The following is a 19618-nucleotide window of genomic DNA, read 5'->3' on the forward strand; positions in this document are numbered from 1 at the left end:
CCGCTGTCATGTGGAATAATCACATTAAAAAATAGCTAAGATTAGGAGACTGCATAAATTTCAGACATAAAAAGTGAATATTTTAAAATGCAGAAGAAAACAATCAGAAGAATCCATACTCAGTATACATATTAACATTGTATCTGAACCACATACTTACCTTGGTAGATCAAGTTTTCCAGTGTAAATGTAATTGCTGTCACCTGGAGAAAGCAGTGTGGGTTTGATAAACAACTTGCTATCTTTCACAACAGTATTCTCTTCACTGTCTGTGTACACAACAAACTGGTAATCCTGTCAATAGAAATTTATGGAAATATTGTGTAACTCTCACAATTTTATAAATACAATCAGATGATATCAAAAATAGGGTAACAGTTGGAAGACTACGTATCAGTAAACAAATGTAGCTTCAAAAAACACACAAGAATGATTAATTTCCTTTAAGCTCAGCCTATAATATTACCAATTCAATGTGTGTACAAGGTTAGTTCAGACATTTTGATTGTTGCTTGTTTCTGTGCTATTCATTTCCCTTAGTGTCAAATACTTCAGTTGCTCAAAACATTAGTTTTAAATGTAAATAGCCCACTAGTCCACTGTAAGCAACCAACTAATCATGTGAAATATTAATTGCTATTCCTCAACACAACTGTGGCCTCTACTACTTCACATACTTTCACCCCCAATGGTCAGTGAGATGATGTCCCAGACTTGTTGAATTGTTTCATTGCTGATCATGATATTAGGTGTCCTAGCTAATCCTCCTAAAGAAGAAAGAAAACAGTGGCGAACCATGTTTAAATTAATTTGACCAGTAGGCAAAGCATCATAAACAGCATCTAGTTTCACACTTATTTAGTCACTTTTTCCCCATTCAGAAGCCAAAAGTGACTCCCAGTTCTTTTTTGACCACTGCAAGTAGAAAGTATAAAGCTAGTCATTAATACTGCAGAACAAGAATTGAAGGCAAATAAAGAAATTTTATTATTTGTGTACAACATATAGTAGGCTGAGTACACATTTGTGATCTGGCAGTACACAAGAGGCATTATTTAGTACGAAGAGCTGCCCTCTCTGTCACAACTGTCTAACCCAAATGAGCAAATCAAACTTGGTTAAGAAGACAGATGCAGCTATGTAATTCTACACTGCAACTCTATGCTTGCGTTCAGTCATAGTAGTTGGCAGGAGGTAATATTCCAGTCTCTCAGCAACCCATTATCAGACTGGAAGAGCAAGGGGGGGGGGGGGGGGGTGAGATATCTGAACATGCTGGCCTGGTCAACAGTGACACCCCCTGTATGAAGGTAGATCAGAACATGAAGAAAAACTTAGTTTTGCATTTTCTTTTTGAAAGATAAAGTCCTGGGCTACTTGAAGTTAGGGTGACAGCTTCTAGCCTTAAAATGACAAAAACAAAATTTCTGCTGTCCAAATCACTGACTCTGTGAACTAGATGCAATCATGATTTGTACCTAATGGCACTTCATATGACCACACCAGGTGCTGGCATCATGATAAAGGCAGTCAGGCAATAGCTGTTCATTTTTGAGCATCCACACACGGCTATGCTTGGTGATGCTGTACACAAACCCAGGACTTGCCTCAAAAGTCTGGTGCACTCCTGGGTATAGTCTTGTCATTGAGTACATCACTGTCTGCACACCTCTGCTGCTGTGTCAAGGGAAGCTGCAACAATTATTGCCATGCTTTCAGCCCATGATGCTCTGGACAGCATCACACTGAGGATGCCTCTCTTGCTGCAAAGTAACTCATTTCCTGACTCAAGGTATGAGAGATTTCTGTATGATTCTCCACAGCCAAACAATATGTCCTCTCAGCACTAGTCTCATGGGGGTCATTGAAATCTTGCAAGACACTGAGTACGGCCTTCCTGAGCCCATTGCTTCCATATTTCTATATTTTTATGACAGCTGTGAGACCCCCATTCAACATGAGTTGCATTCAAGGTGAGTAGCAATACTGCTGAACAATGAACATCAGTTTCTACACATCACAGTCCTGCTGGTGTGTAATTCTGAGTCATGCTGATAGATGTTTATTCTCCTTACAGAAGTTATAACACTATTGCCTCACTAACAACTAACATTCCAATGAGATGTTGGCTTGAGTCTACCAGGATTAGCAGAGTCATGGCAGTGTTCGTCTACTGCTCTTAGGCTGCTAAAGTGTCAGTTTTGCACAGTCAATGGTATGATACTTTCACATAACCAATGAGAGGCAAGGAAAGAGGGTATTAAATTTTTAGCACCAAAATAGAAAATTTTCTTCACAAATGTCAGACACAAATTACCAGGTAGTGGTTAGACTGGGACCTAATAGCACAGTTTAAATTTCTGTAAGTTAGATGAGCAGCAGTTAATTTTATAATCTTTGTTGTCACAAATATTTGCCAGTTTTTTTCCATGTATTACGAATTACGAGGTTCTGGTTAGATTGGACTGTGACAGTTTGACTGTGAGATGGTGAAGCCAAAGAATGTGAAAGCTGAAATACCTAGTTGTGGTGACAGATTGATCTTTAGCTTAGTCTGAGGCTTACGCTCAGTTGAAGTGTAACAGTTTTACTTGCAAAAAATAGTGTTTGTCCAATGTTTTTTCTTTCAAATATGTAGCAAATTATGGGGTGGTGGTTAGGCTGAGAATTTGAAGCACAACTTAAATTGAATTAATGATCTTGACTGTCAAAATATTTTCCTAGTTCTTCCAGATGTGTTCCAGTTTCACAGGCTGTGATATACTGGCATGAGAATGTGACAATATTCCTTCCATATACGTCATCTGGCTGCTGCTGCTGCTGCTGCTGCTCTCTCATTGACTGCACAGATCTAACAGCTGACAGACCCTCCCTCCTTTCCATCAGACTTCATAGGGAGCACTGGCAACACTGCTACACAAAACACTGAAGTATGTGGCCCTGATCCAGACTTTTACCCTTTTTCGGTCACAGTTTTAATGGTCAGAAGTGTCCAGCAACTTAATATGTTTGTCAAATCCATACTAACCTATAAAGCCAGATATAGATATATCAGAAAACACTATTTGGTGATTAGTCATGGAGCACAAACTTTGATTGAGGGAGGGTAGGGAAGTAACACCATCTTGCTCTTTCTAATAAACCATTTACTGGACCATTGCCTAAAGCAATGTACAGAACCCACAGAAAACTTCAGTCTGGAAGGCTAGACAAGCATCTGAACCATCTATCATCCAACATCAGAATCCGTTGTTCTACCATCTTGAATACATGAAATGCTTTTATTAGTATGAGGAAGGAAAACTTGAACTGAGAAGAGAACTTACGGGAGCACCAGCCAGCTGTATCTCATGCTGCCATTTGCTTGGATTTAGTGTCGAGAAAGTATCTTCGAAAATGATGTGCCCCTTGCAAGCAGGCTTTCCATTGACAGTTGTTATTGTGTTGTCACACTTCTCTGGTGGTTTAGGTGTGACTGTTGGTTTTGTCACTGGTGGTGAATTCGTGACTGGTTTAGTAGTGCCTTGTGTGACAGGTCCAGTATCTGGTACTCCACTGTCAGGATCAACTAATTCTGTTCAATAAAAAAAAAGCTTAATTAACAACTCCTACAAGAGCAAATAATGCAAAAATTGGAGCAGCATATTTCAGAGGAATGATGAGAGGTAAATGCTGTTCCTCCACTAAATGTCAGCAAATAGTTTTGAGAGAGAGAGAGAGAGAGAGAGAGAGAGAGAGAGAGAGAGAGAGGGAGAGAGAGAGAAAGAGAGAGAGAGAGAGAGAGAGAGAGAGAGAGAGAGAGAGATCTTCAGTATGCTAAAAATGTCAGATAATGAGAGGAGAATGGAACAAGTCATTTACAGAGCTCAAAACAATGTAATAAATCAAAATTAAGTAACAAAATTACATTTCTAATAAAGGGAAAGGAAAATAGAAAGTTTTAGACACTGAAAATCTATTTACATTTTGTTTTCCTTTCTTACATCTTGACTTTGCAGCCGCATCACAGTTCTTTTTGCCAACAATACATCCAGAGCAGCAGCAGTTGAATGTTTTGAATATTAGAGAGCAGTCTATCTCATCCTTTGCTGCAGAGTGCTGATATTTTCATAATCTTTCTTCATTATCTGATTCTCCTTGTTCAACACTATCCTGTTGCAAAACCAGAGCCACAATCTGATCATCATATTGTTTTTCATTGTTGACAGCTGTAGTGCCACCTGACAGCCACTCCTCTCCATCAGCAGGCTGCATATTAGTCTTCAGAGTTGCCAAATGAATGACTAAATCTGTAGTGTGACTCAATTTGTGAAAGTTCCTGCTTTTGGTTTAGCCTAGGGCAAACATCCCATGTTTCTTGTAGAGGGGTTTTGTTATGTTTTTCTCAAGCTTGAGCAACTGTGTAAATTTCATCTTTTCTGTTGAGGCCTATCATGGCTTTGAGAACATCAGAACCCTCTTCTGTTTTCTCTAACAAAGCACTGATGTAACTCCTCGTGTAACATTTTAACCATTCAATAACACCCTCATCCATTGGTTGGATTATTTAAGTCATGTGGGAGGGGGAGGAGCAAAAACAGCTTTTATGTCACTTTCTTGAAGTTCAGACTCAAAGGTGCATGAGGTTGTGAGTTTATTTCAAGTATTTGTTAAAACCAGAACAAATGCACTGTAAACATTCTTTAAACAAATTCTCATTCATCCAAGCATTTTTGACCTTTGTAATAACCAGGAAGTATTGGTATGTGTATTTTTATGAAGGCTCTGTTTCTTAGACCTACCAATTACAGATAACAGCAATTTTTTGATCACCACTGGCATTGCTGTATGTTTCAGTGGTCAGCCAGTTCTTCCCTAGTTTTGCATCAGACTAATTACTTTGAGGCAAGGGATTTGTGAGATAGCATTTCATTACTTTAGCACTGTCTCATCAGTGCTGTGCACTAATTGATAAGCTACCAGTTTACATTCTGAGACTTTTTCCAAGTTTTTTAACTAACTCCTGACCTGCATCACCAACAACAGAAACATTTTCACCTGAAATAGCAACTTGTCCAATGCCGTGACAATCTGTTGACAAGTGAAATCAACTTTCACTTTGTTAGAATTCGCCTTCCTACAAGCCTTGCTCTCTCACAACAATGTTATCACCATAATTTTGTTAAAATGTGATTTTTCTAACTTTCAGGGTTGTCTCTAAGTGTTCCATTTATTGTTCCACATACTGCTTTAAATATGTCCAACTTTCCGTCTATATCATGTTAACAAGTCACAGCCCAGATATTTGAAATTTGCTATGTTCAATTACATCACTGTTAATTACTTTGCTTGACTATATTGTCGTTTACCTTAAAGTCTGTAGCTTTCATCTTTTATAATGAAATTATAAGATCTTGTTCTGTACATGTTTGGTTTAGCTGATATACTGCAAACTAGATGCCGTTGTGTGCATTATTATTTGTAAGCTCCAAGTTTTAACACTTATATTACAGAGTTTATGTAATTTCATTTCCAGATAAGTATCTGTTTAAGAACACTGTCAAAAAAAAAATTAAAAAGAGCTGGTGAAACGACACCCCTGCCTCAGTAGTTTAATTTTTATCTCCTCCATAATTTTCTCTTGTGTATTTATTACTATTGTTGTTTCATGTCTGATTGCCCTTAAAGAGTATGTGCGCGTGTCCATTCATCCACTAATCTTCTTGAAGATCCGTACGGACAGCTTTCAGCAGGATAATGTATGTGTAGTTTCCACATTTGCTTGTGTTACATCTTTTGAACAGACATGATGTTCACTGTTTTTCATTAGCTTGCAATTTATCACATTTACGAGCACATATTAAAGATGAAGTAATGTGAATGAAGTAGTACATGTATATTTGCTTAATTCTTCATTTTTCCTTCTATTCCTGCAGCTTTCCTATTGTCATGTTTGAGTGTTTTGTAGTTTATTCATTGTCATATTTTCAATACCTAGAAATTCCTTTCCTAATCAAAATACAAAACACTATCTTTCTGTTTGAACCATGTATAATCCACCTTTTACTTTTATATCTGACATGCATGCTCATTGTATATTGTCTTTGATATAGTGGTTTTCTGACTAGTGACAGGAGCTTTCCATATGCTTTGTTTTTATTTTCTGGTATCCTCAAATTCTACATATACTACACCTTTTTTTGCATTTGTGTTTCTTTTCCCATCTAGTTGCTTATTACATTTTCTATACAAGTTCTTATATTGTTACTTTCTTCTTCATCATCATTGCTAATTATAGTGCAAAATGAAATGAACACACAAAATATCAAGGAGCAAACATTTTGAATATCTCCTGAGCTGTTCTTGGGTATTTGCTTTTCTAATTAACTAGTGATTTAACTATCAACACTTTTAGACAGTGGTCTGATTATTTGCCACATATCCTGTAAACTCTGGCGTCTTAAAAATTTTTCGTTTTTCTATTTGCAGAACTTGACAGTGTACTTTGAGAAAAAATCTGCAGTCATTGTTTTTAAAGCACATTACTTGTCTTTATTGCATTCATTTTTAAATGACTAGTTTCGGTTCAACATTAACCATCCTCAGAGCTTTATGTATTTGTTACAAGAGTAACCATAGGCATAGCCAGGATATGATTTCAGGGAGGTTTCAACAAATGAACATCATAATACAGTAGAGCTGTAATAGAACAATCATTTAACTAAAAAATATTATCATTAATCAGAAAGAGTAAAATTCTTTTGTCGATGATATCTCGATGTTTTTGTATGGCAGTAAACATTGCTTAGAGATTGCAGTGAACATTTGTGCAATCCACGTCCATCCAAAAAGTGGTTTAAATTCGAACAACAATGAGTTAGTAAGCTGGACAAGTAACACAATGGCCATCACAAAGAGAGGAGAAATGAAGAAAAGAATTTCCATTTTGCTCAGTGCTGACAACAAATGTTCAGTTTCCACTTCATAGGCCCATCGAGATGATCTATGGTAGGAGTAGGGAAGTAAATTTAGTGTTTATGTCTGGTCGACAGCTAAGGCCATTAGAGACAGAGATTTGGCCTTTTTTTTTTAATGGAGGGGAAGGAAGCGGGCTTGGGATTTTCAAGGAACCATTCAGGCATTAGCTTAGAGTGAACTGGGAAACCAATACATGTATAGTCAGCTCTTGGGTTGTATCCGGGTCTCTTAAATGTGAGTCTAGTGCTTCAGGCACTACACCACTCTGCTTCGTACTATGGTAGAAATGACAGGAAAAAGCGCAGAGTAGGAACGTGAATGTTCAAATGTAATCCTTATCAGTGGTTATGAATCTGCAATTAAATTGTGTATCTTGTATTAGTGTTAGATTGCTAAGGTAGGCAATGGCCGGCTACTGGCAAGGAAACTTCTGCAAGATTATGGGTCCATTTAGAATAGTTTATGGACGATTTTCAGTTAGAGTACTAAACTATATAAATCTGCATAAATCTTATTTAGTGTGAATAAACTTTAATGCTTCCTATCTTGTGTGAACTTAGTAGATTTCATTGGAGGTTCTGCATTTACCAAATGTAGTCCACATTAATTCATTCAATGAAAGAGAGAGAGAACAAGAACTGTGATAGCAGTACAACTTTTGTTAAGACATATTGAATGGATACTTTTATAATAGAACTTACGTTAACACATACTGACAGCAGTAGCAACAAACTGCACGATAACTGTTGTTGCTAGCAGCGGATTTGGCAGAAACACAGCAAAGGCATAAGTAGAATTTAAGTTTTTTTTAGTCGTAAATACATAACCAGTCTCTTCATGTATTGCCGTAGGTACTACAAAAGCACTGTATATTGTGTATGTATTGGTCAGAATGGAAATTGCAGATTACAAACAAAGTAACTGTTTTATTTCTTTTTTATTTTAGCAAATACACATTTATATAACAAGTCTTCTACTTTTTTTTTCGAAAAGGAATCTATGGCTTCTGATGCATCAAGTTCTATGCTGTAGTGGATGTTCATTAGATCCAAACTGTTGAGGCTATTTTCGGAAACTGTGTTCCTAAGATAATTTTTTAATCTCCTTACGCTGGAAAATGTTCTTCCTGGAGCAGCTGTTGAAACTGGTACTGTTACCAAAATCTGAATCAGTACGTAAATGTTTGGATCCAACTTTGAATCACACAGATCTAAGTTCTCCAAAGCAGATTTTTGACACTTCGAAGTCATCTGTGCCTTCCAAATGTCAGATTCTGCTTTTATTACTGATGTGCTTTTCTCCGGAAGAAGTGACGAATACATTCATATCGCCTGATCAACGTCAGTGATTTTATCGAAATTTTCTGGCACTAGACCATAAAGAGCACATGAATTTGCGATGCTTTGTGAATCTTACAGTTAACTGTTAAATTGTGTGCTCAAAGAATGGAATAAATAAATTCACTATGTAATATGTAATTACATCCACCGCAGGCGTATTAGAGCGGTTCAACTGCTTCCCAGTAAGAGGTGGCGCCTGCAGCAAAACATTTTCCTCGTGACATTAGCTTTGCTTCTGCAAAAACATTTGTAAATTTATCCTCAGCATTGACTCAACAACTGCAAGGCGTTAAGAACATTGTCAACATGATGAAATGTTGCAATGAGGTCTATATTGGTTCCTTGCAGCTGTTTTGATATCTATAGTGTGTAGCTCATCACTTTTTGAAGAACCACTAAACTCATCACAAAATTTGAGGAACGAAGTGTGTATCAGTTGGGCAGCTTGTCTTGACGTGTCGTTGTTGTTGCTAGCTGCAATTTTTCGAGGGCAGCGACAATTGCTGGATAAATTTCCTTGAAACGGATGACTGCTTCGTGCTTGTGGACCCATCTTGTTTCACATAGTGCAAGTTAGTTTTTTTTTGTGTCCAGTTGGCAACGGTTCGCGAATTTCGTCTTAATACGGCAGTGCGTTTAGCAGAATGACTGACTTAAGACCTAACAGACTGCACAATCCCCAACCGATTTCTGATTTCTGCTCGTGAACATGTGTCAGCAATTGCAAGTTTAAGCGAGTGTGCACTGCAATGTACATAAAGAACATGGGCGCATTCCTTAACGAACATACGCTTGGGCCACCATGCAAGTGCCCACTCAAAGCTGCAGCACCGTCATAGCCTTGACCAACTACATGAGAACAGTCAAGTCCGTGTTTTTCAATGCTTTAATGATTGGCTTTGCAAGGCCGAATCCAGTAACATCAATAGTTCGCATATATTCGAGGAACATTTCCTTAATTTTATGGTGATTAACATTCTCCGAATCAACATACTGAAGGCAAAGTGAAACTTGTTCTACGTGTGCAATGTCAGTAGTTTCGCCAGCAAGAATACTATATATTCTGGCTTTATTTACGTTATATAATTTCACCACAAATAGCAATGTCATTTTGAATTTGTGGGCTGGTACACAGAGCGTTCTTTGGAGCTGTTGACAAATGCTCCAAAATATGTTTATATCCAGACTCTAGCAGCATAACGCAGTAACGCTCGAAAGTTACCACCGTTCATTAGCTGTCGCTGAGGTTCCAATCATGTGTAAACTAATCCAGAGTCAGTACGTCCTCTGAAAGGAATGCCTTGTTTACCACAAAAAATTATAGCTTTTGCTATGGACGTCTGTTAACTTTTATTGTCTTCTTGCTATCGTTTTCTCTCTGAAGACAATTGCTCAATTACTAGACATCTTTGAGGAAACAGTTTTAAGAAAAGTGTCTGCCATTTGCGAATTTCGCTTGTGATAGGAAGTTTGTGGACGCGTTTGAAATACCTCCAACGCTTTTTTCCAATTTGAAAAAGGCTCACACACGAGTTTTCCTAATCGATGTTTTCCTTGCCTAAGCATGAGCGACCCATAATGACAATTTTTGGAGAATGCTCCATTTTTTAAAATCAGAATACGACAGCCAATGGAATCTGTCCAACCATTTCAGTTGAAAGCTAAAATTTCGTTTTGATAAAATAGGAAATTTTTAATCATTAGACGATACCCTTTAGACGATCATCAACTTGTGAACTTTGATTTGAATATAAACCTATGCCTAATGTATTAAAACCATTCGAAGCAGATGAGACATCACGTAAACTTAAGTCCCACGCTCGAAGTTGCAGATTGATTGATGCTGGGAGGCAGTGAGCAAGACGACTGCTGAGTGGCCAAAAGTACCTGCGTTTGTAGCTCTTTCTGATAATGAGGCCTCAGCAATCATTACGTCTTCACTATCTCCACTCGACACATTATGACTGGCGGGTTCGACAGTTGAAGATGAGTCTAAATGTACCAGCTTGTGAACACCATTTTTTCCAATATTCCAAGCCCTTAGATTTATTTGTATTCTTAGCTTTTCTTTTCTTTGTCTCCATTTTTGCGATGCAGATGACCCTTTAAAAAACACTAAAATAAGAAATTGGCAAACATTCGACTGGTTATTATTAATTTTATTCGGCTGGGTTAGTCAGATTGCAAGTGTGCTAATTTAACTTTAGTTAACACCAGTCACTAAATGACAGTTACTAGGACAAGAAAATTAGCGCTCTGCCATCCAAAAATTTGTGGAGTTCTGAAAACTGCATCACTCGAATAGGCTTCAGGTATGCATAATCCAAGCTTTGCCCGATTTCTGAGTGGAGCTTCAGTCTTGATGAAAAGAAAACCACCGAAATTTCAGACATTTCTCTGGATCTTCTCAAATTCTTTCGAACTTAAGCATTTAATCTAAAAAGTCAAGGTTACCAAATCTGTCGTATTAAGTTCTGTATCGATTGGTAAAGAATACTTTACAATTTGATTACATTTTGCAGTGCAAAACACTAGTTTTTCACCTTCAGATAAACACTCGTTTCGTCGACATAATACATGCAGTATCTGAGATTGGTCAATTTGACGAAACAATTTCTTGGAGAAAAGTTGTGAAGCATCTAAATATATTGCCAAAATAGTGTCGGAAAACCTAGTTCGTTACCGGTAGTATATGTCGCCAGATACCAATTTTATAGAAAAATCTTGGTTAGTGAGAGTAAATTGACTTTCCATTCACTGGCTTTTTGTAGCATTCATTCTTTCTTTTAATTAGCAGCTCACACATTCTCTGGATTTTGTTGCTTTGCTGTCGAAAATGTGTTCTCTCTACCTGGTCTTTTTTTGAACTGCATTGGACGCTCAATCCACACGGTATGCCACTGCTTCTATTCAACCGATGCCACAGAGAGAAGAACGGAAACAGACAATATGAACTCCGGCATGTAGTAACACGATACTCAACACATGGTTTTCACACAAGCTCTGCCAAAACAATAGATTTTACCAGCCGAATGAATACAACCATTTGTGAACTGTGCAACGAACATTGTGAAAGGTATCACGCAGAAAACTGCAGGAAAAGATGAATGTTAATAAAACTAGGACTACAACAATGTGACTCAGTTTTGTATTTGCGTACTGTATTTTCATGAAATATATCTGGCAGTGGGGGAGGCAACAGTTATCAGCTAAGCATTGTTTACTTACGTTCGTCAGAGGGAGTCAGCACGACGTCTGAAAGGTTTATTTGTACCGTAGTGAACTTGTTATGAACAAAGTAAATTTGACAAGGTGAAGGAAAAAGACATACAAACTTTTACTGACAGGACTAAGACGAGAACGTATGGTAAACATGTTGGTTTTGGTGAAATGTTTAGCTGTTGTTGATAAATGCAGCAAATCTTATTAAAAGGTTCTTTATGCAAAAACGGGTACAGACGATGGGAAATAAGTCTTACATTTATCGATCGTCAGTTTGTTTTGGGCGAAAAACTTATCACAGAGTTGCATGAAAAACGAAATGTAGATTCCGATTAAAAATAACCCGGGTTCGTGACGTTACAAAGACATTTCAAAATCGACAATGGAATTTGTGACAAAACGGAATAATGACTGGAGAACTCAAGTAAAACTTGAGGTAGGTCCTTCGACCATAAATATAATAGACTGGCCCTGACGTCATTTTCGTGGCTCCAACATCTCTGGGCTAAAGTCACGTGAATGTTGGCAAAACATGGTTGTTTCGTGTTGCGCTTATGGCTGTACTCAGCGTTTTGTCGGGGGAAATGGCATTACATTTCACGTGTGTTTCTATGATAATGCAGATGCGTTTATTGAAATCTGCTGAAATGACATGTGTTTTTTACACTTGAAATAGAGTATCACGTAAATTAAAGTGTTCAAAGTGATGCCTTGTAATGTCAGACTCATATTACATTTTGGAAAGTATCTGTGATAATTCGGTTACAGAAGTAAGTATAACTACTTCTCGTTCCTACTTTAGGTTCCCTAAGGATGAAAACCGAAGGCAGCTTTGGATACAGGCCCTGAAACGGAAAAACTTTATGCCATCTGCACATACCCGCCTTTTTGTATATACAAGTGAGATTATAATAAGGTAAGAGCACCTATAGTCGACACAAAGAGAATTTTTTCTACCTTCTAATACTATTAAAGAAATGTAGGCTCCAAAATTATTTTCTGAAACTTAAAAATGTCTCACATTTGATCTAAAATATTTTTTTAAACTGATAGTTCTGTAAAAATAGTAGGAACTGAACCTTTGAAGTGCACGTAAAATTGATACTCTAAAATGGACCTGCTCCTAAAGTCGACAATTTTGGCACCTATAGTTGACATAATTCCCACATCCCATTTTCTTTTATAAGTGACTAGAGCTCAAAACGCGGCGAATCCAATGTTTAAAGTTTTGACACGAGCCCACTCTTACTGTTTAAAATAATTTTAACGACATTTTACTTTAATTGATAATTTATAGTAATTTCGTCCCGCTGTATTTGTTAGATTTTATAAATGGTACTGTGAACAAATTCAGGTCAAATGTAGTTCTGACAATTTTTCGCAAATAAAAAAGCAATTTTTGTTGGAAGCGTTTGGCAGCCAATTGAGAAATGTGGGTAAAATACGATACGAACATAGGATGGCAGACCGCTGATTTGAAATCCCGCCACGTTTTGCCAACAGTCACGTGGTTTACGTTGGAGCCACACCAGCCCTATAGCTTCTGCACAGCAAGGCCAGTCTACTAGTATCTTTGGTCGAAGGGTAGGTCACATTGATCTTGTTTTTGTGTAAAAAAAATTTTGACGTCAGAAATGAACAGTTGAACAGTAAGATCTCCGAATATGAACAAAGTTCTGAGTACAAATAACGGAAGGATATCAGAGTTCGACGTATATATCTTCAGAGGCTCATTGTAATAACGATTAGGGAAGTCGGGCTAACTACTGAGGCATAAAAGCGGTCTTTTTTTTTCGCGTAATGTCCGTGAATGGAACCGACGGCGTGATGGTGAAGGGGTACTTCAGTATCACTGTCTCACCACGTCGTACCTTGCGGAACACAATTATACAAATGTAAATGTAGAAAGAAAACACTAAAAAACAGGTGATATTGCACACTAGTCGTTTCTCTTCTACATAACTACTTAAACATTTTAAAAAAATTCTCACCACGTCAGTAACAATTTCTGCAGTTTCTGGGAAGAGGGATGCCGATGGTAGCAGTAAGCTGCTGCCGTGTGAATGAATGACTTCTCATTATGCCCAGCTAACTAGGGTGGGCCTGATTCAGGGACTGCACTACCTGCAATTTCCATTGCTCCAGACAAACCGCATTCTTTTGAGGCTCAGTCCAGACATTGGTGGCAATATCGTCGCGCTGGCTCTTCGCTGCCGTGTTCCCCTCGCGCACTACGCCACGCTGGCATAGCCGCAGTTTGAAAACGAGGTAGCTTTGAAATAAAGATTACATTACAATCGATTTTAAGGTAAATTCTCCCGTTTTTAAGCTTCGTCAAATTTTTGGGGAGGGGAGTGTGTTTGGGTGTTCAACCCCCCCCCCCCCCCACACCCCACCCCCTTGGCTACGCCCATGAGAGGAACCTATCCAACTTTCAACAAATTTACGTGCCGAGTCATATGTCATACAATAAAATGTGTGACATAGCATGTAAATTTGCTGGTAACTGGATGAGTTACTCTTGTAACCAACGTATTTAGATCTTAGGATGGTTCATTTTGAACCAAAACGAGTCATTAAAAGTTAATGCAATCAAAAATAATGATAAACCAATTTTTCATTTGCAATGATGCAATACCAACCCCACATGTATAATCAAGCTATTTCTGGGACATGTTAAATGTTAAAGTTACTCTACTAGGCTTGATCATATTACTTGTCTCATAAGCAAAGAACTATTTCTGCTTCTTGTATGTGTGATGGAAGCTCATGTATAATAGGAACATGAGCAGACCTCATACCTATAGTATACCTATAGGTATTTCCAATTTGAAGATGCTGTTTTGTTTACTTAATGTGACACTGCATGCTTTAGTTAGATAGGAAGAAACTATTACCCTCAAGATTTCAGACAATTTAACATTTGAAATCTACTAGAAGAAGTGTGAACTGTATTATCAAATACTTTTGACAAGTTATGAGAAATACCAGGTGCCAATGTTTTTTCATTTAAAAATTACACAGTGGTGCCAAAAGACAAGAGATACCTGCTAATATGTTAATATGTTGGACCTTTTGCACAGTGCAGGGCAGCAGCTTGACGTGGCATGGGTTCAGGAAGTCATTGGAAATCCCCTGCAGAAATATTGAACCATGCTGCCTCTACAGCCATCCATAACTGCATTAGTGTTGCAGGTGTAGGATTTTGTGCACACAGTGACCCCTCAATTGTGTCCCATAAACGTTTGATGGTATTCATGTCAGGCAGTCTGAGTGGCCAAGTTATACTCTCGAATCATCCAGAATGTTCTGATATGGTGCATTAACATTCGTAAAAATTCCATCCTTGTTTGGGAACATTAAGTCCATGAATGGCTGCAGATAGTATCCAAGTAGCCAAACAGACCCATTTCCAGTCAATAATTGATTCAGTTTAACCAGAGGATCCAGTCCAGCCCACACCTTTATGGAGCCGCCCCCAGCTTGCACAGTGCCTTTTCGATAACTTGTGCCCATGCCGTAGTGAGGTCTGCACCACACAAACTATCATCAGCTCTTACCAACTGAAATCTGGATACATCTGATCGGGCCAGCCCCGTGCTACTGGAGAAGTCTGGTATTTTCATGAATGATGGCACTGGATCTAGAAGGTGCCAGCACTGTCAATACAGGGTACACAACATGCAGCACGACCTTTAAGACGGCCTTGTCGGCAAACTTTTTGACACAAATAAAACCTACTACTATTACATTTTGTGCTAACAGATGGCACCACTTCAGTACTTGACCCAAGCTCGTAACAGTATTTTGCAAAATCGAGACAGAACTGGTTCTTGTTGGTATGTTGGGACATGAAGGCCGATAGCGGCTACAGTACCAATATATTGGGATGGATGGCAACATGTTGTAGATAGTCTCAGAGGTAAAATTATTGTGGTGCTGAAAGTTTATGGAATTTTCATCAAACTGGTGTGGCCTTTCTTTTACATACCCATTAAGTCTTCTGCAATTAAGTCATGGATGTAAGAATTTCCGAACTTACAACAAATGGTCCAAATGGCTGAGTACTATGGGACTTAACTACTGTGGTCATCAGTCCCCTAGAACTTAGAACAACTAAAACCTATCTAACCTAAGGACATCACACACATCCATGCCCAAGGCAGGATTCGAACCTGCGACCGTAGCGGCCACGCGGTTCCAGACTGTAGGGCCTATAACCGCACGGCCACCCCGGCCGGCAGGACTTACGACAGACTGAAGTTACGTGAGCCATAGCTGGCACTGGAACAATGGTTCTGGGAAGTGTAATAATTTTTTATCAGAGACGTGAATCGTCCATCACTGCTTCAACTATGCAACCACAGCCACGCTTACTTCTACTCAAACCACGACAAGGCAGGACACTTGTTCAGTAAATTTTACTAACTGGAAGTTCAGAATCCAGTTAAATTTCAGCAATTGTGTAAAAGAGTTTAAAGACTGCTGTCAGACCATGGAATTGGTATTAGTTTGGCTTGCCTCTGTTTTAGACCTGTGAGTACAAGTCTGATCTTGAATTCACAGTAAATTTCAGAAATAAAATGTAATGAGCTTGCTTCAGAGATTTGTTACCGTAAGAAGATACACATTTCTTTCAGAGGGTTTAATAAGGTAAGAATCTCCTGCTTCCTTGCACCAGCAGCTTACACTGTTCAACGGACAGATGTATTCTCAGTATCGAAATGATACTGAAGGTAGGCAGTGCTATGATTAAGGCATTGTTCTTTTAACAGAGTGAATTTTACAATCGAGCCCCTGAATTCGTCAGTTACTTCGAAATCACTAGTCTGTCGCCTTAATTGTTTAACAGCAATCCCTTTAGTATGCGCACGGTTCAGTTTATAAAGAAAAGTTATAAAAATATCGTTAATTGCTGAATTAAATATAATGCAAATACTACAGTGAGCGACAGGGCGAATCTTTAGTGTTCAGTGATAACTTTTGTGAAGGTTGGTGATACTGTCTGTGCTACAGCCAAAGCCACGCGCCAGGCCTTCAGATGACAGCTCCAACTTCTGATGTCGCGCGCAGCAACAGATAATGTGGTGGTGGTGGTGGTGGTGGCGGCGGCGGCGAGTTCCTATGGGAACTAACTGCCAAGGCCATCGGTCCTTAGGCTTACACACTACTTAAAAAAACTAACGACAAAACACACACACACACACACACACACACACACACACACACACCTGTGTCAATCTTTAAGCGATTGAACGCAATTATTCATTTAAAAACACAAATTTAATTTAGGTAAAATCGTGATGGCTCGGTCATAAGCTCCAGGTCGAGCTGACCTAGATCTCTGAGTACTTTTACCTGAGACAGTGAAGGTCTGGTCATCTAAGCGGTAGCCCCTCCCATCAGCTTGCACGTACACCCAGTAGTTGATGACGTCACCAGGCTTGAGGCGCACGCGCCGGTCCTCATAGACCCAGCGGCCATTCTTGGGCCTGGTGATGTCCACTGAGATCTGCCCCGCCTCCAGAAGCGAGATCGCTTTGTTCACATTGGCGTGAACTGCAAACAGCTCCACCCCCAGGTCATCTGCGAGCAAAGCAACAAAATACCTTAGATGTAGTCTTTTAGTCTTAGCGTGGAATTGAGATGAAATGAAATGATCATGTGGCATTACTAGCCGAGAGGCCCCTTTCGGGAAAGTTCAGCTGTCAGGTTGTGAGTTATTTCAGGTGACGCCACATCGGCCGACTTGCGTGACAGTGGTGGTGATAACGCAACACTCAATCCACGAGTGGCCGGGAATCTAACTCGGGCCCGCTGCATGGTACGCAAACACTTTATCACTCAGCTAAGCAGGCGAACGTAGGATTGATATGTCTTTAGGTTATCTACAGATCTTTGAGAGTCAAGGTGGATGAAATTATTCAGTGTGTGAAACTATAGCTAGGCAAAATTACAACTGGACGTCGAATATATATTTTTGGATGATTGAGCAACCTCTACCCCACAATGTAAGGTGGCCTGAGTATATGCAGATGTAGAAAGCAAAGCCGATGTATCAGATTTGTGTGTTAAAGCTGCGTCATGCTTCATTTGTAACTTTAGCTCCCAAAGGTTTTTTGTCTCGTTAATTGTTGCGAGCGGACTATTGAGATTAGTTACCTCATACCAATAGTGTGAGGCTTAGAATTGTTGGAGTGACTTGCCATGGACAACATTGGTACTTTGCGAGAAAAGCACTGAAGACTGCAGGTTCCCCTTAACATGAACCAAGATTACGAGGTGGAAGGAGAACGGAGACTGCTCACAGCATCACTGCTTCCCTTTTTAAATTTTGCTTCATAGTGGGCGCTGTTTCTGTGCCAGGAATCTAGACCAAGTAAGATTATAGCCACTACGAGTCAAGTCCACTAGTGCATAATCTAATTTCTAACGCTTCTTTGTTACAGAATCCAAGTAAGACGAAGTGGAGGAGATATTCGAAGGTGATCTCATGTTCGTTCGTGAAGCTATATTGTGCTATTGGTGCCCTGTCAAGTCTGAACTATGACGTATACTGTCAGTGCAGTTCCGACAATGTCTTACGTGATTTCCGTCACATTCATTTGGCACGTAGTAGGCTAACCCATAGGCATTCCCAAAGCAACACACACCTCTGAGAAGAGTAGGGCCAGTTTTTTGCTTTATTGGTGGGCGACCGCCGCAAGCATGTTGCCGCGAAGTTTAAAGCTAATCTAAACAGTTCACAAAACTGATCCTAAAAAATTGCTACTGTTCTTTCCTCTAAAATTGGGAACTTGCAGTAACAATCTTTTAGTAGGATTTACTCGTACCAGGGCTGTTTACAGATGAGACGTACGCTAATAGTTTCAAAAGCAGCCTTAAAATATGTATTGCATTCAAGTTGCAAGCAACAGCGTTACTCAGCTGAGGAGAAAATAATGCAGAAATCCGAGCTACGTTAGTGAGTAGTCCAAAGAAGCTACAATTCATTAGTTAAATGTAGCTCGGGTCATTTTATGGCCTGTTTGTGAAAATGTCTGCCCTGCAATCTGTGCCAACTGTCGTTTGCAAGAAGACATGCCAAAATTCGGAACTTTTGTCATTCAGATGAAGAGCCTGTTACAAAAGGAGGAATTCTCTGACAGGTTAATTTTCAATAGTATCGCCAGATGTCCCAATTTCCAACAGTGTCATGGCCTGTCCCGTGCAATTCTTAAAGAGGACGTTAAATTTCCCGGTAATGCCAACAATTTGAAAAGAAATGCATTTTCACTTAGGTGATCAAGTACATGATAGTTCCGAACTGAATTTCTCAACGCGTCGATGACGGTAACCAAGAAAGTTAGGCATGTTGTGCCAGAAGGCTGCGATCAACCTGTAAAGTAAAGGGACGGCTGAACACATGCCCGAACTGCACATTCGGAAAATCCACAGCCATTTCATTGTTTTATTATTACCACCACGTCGCTGCTTTTGAACTATGTTCTAACTTCTCTCACTATCGCTCACTTACTAGCAAATACTACTTTACCTGTGTTGATTGGTGTGGAAGAGTGAAATTTTTGTTACCAGCGTGAAGTCACTACTTTTGATGAACAGAACATAATTTTTCACAGTAGTTATACCAGTGTGGGAAATTTGTTCATTATACAGGATGCCCACATGTAACCTCCCTCGTTTCTACATGCAGTTAAAAATACTAATGGACACATTTGCTGTTTGCAGCATCACATAAAGCAACTCAAGATCTTTCCGGATTTTTATCTAAACGATTCATTTCCTTTTATTTTCTTTCAGGTTCTAAAGAATTACCGTAAATGACATGTCTAGAGAGCCCAGTGCGTGATGTGTATGGAATCTGAATCACTCATTGCTGTCCAAAGGGATTTTCAACGTGAAATTCAGTCGGAGGCACCAGACATTAAGATGCTTAAGGCAGTGTAGACAGGCTCTATTAGAAAAAGTGTATCTAATTAAGTGGTAGAGGAGATCAGACTTATGAAGAAGCCCATCAAAGTTTGAGCATCACGAGAGCTGACCATAACTCACTAACTTTGATTTTTACGTTTATGTTGCAATTTTGGTTTTTGTATATT

The 19618-nt window shown here is 39.1% G+C and overlaps 1 protein-coding gene across 1 annotated transcript in view; it reads right to left on the reverse strand.

Moving 5' to 3' along the window:
• The window catches only part of LOC124787666 (beta-1,3-glucan-binding protein-like), a 112779-nt gene that overhangs the window by 39013 nt on the left and 54148 nt on the right, over positions 1-19618 (reverse strand). Inside the window, exons 2-4 of the mRNA XM_047254481.1 lie at positions 16878-17105; positions 3327-3574; positions 161-294 (exon numbers count right to left, since the gene is read on the reverse strand). Of these exons, the coding sequence (XP_047110437.1) occupies positions 161-294; positions 3327-3574; positions 16878-17105 (610 nt within the window). The remainder of the gene's footprint in view (positions 1-160; positions 295-3326; positions 3575-16877; positions 17106-19618) is intronic.

The sequence above is a fragment of the Schistocerca piceifrons genome, chromosome 3, assembly GCF_021461385.2.
Source record: "Schistocerca piceifrons isolate TAMUIC-IGC-003096 chromosome 3, iqSchPice1.1, whole genome shotgun sequence".
Classification (NCBI taxonomy): Eukaryota; Metazoa; Arthropoda; class Insecta; order Orthoptera; family Acrididae; genus Schistocerca; species Schistocerca piceifrons.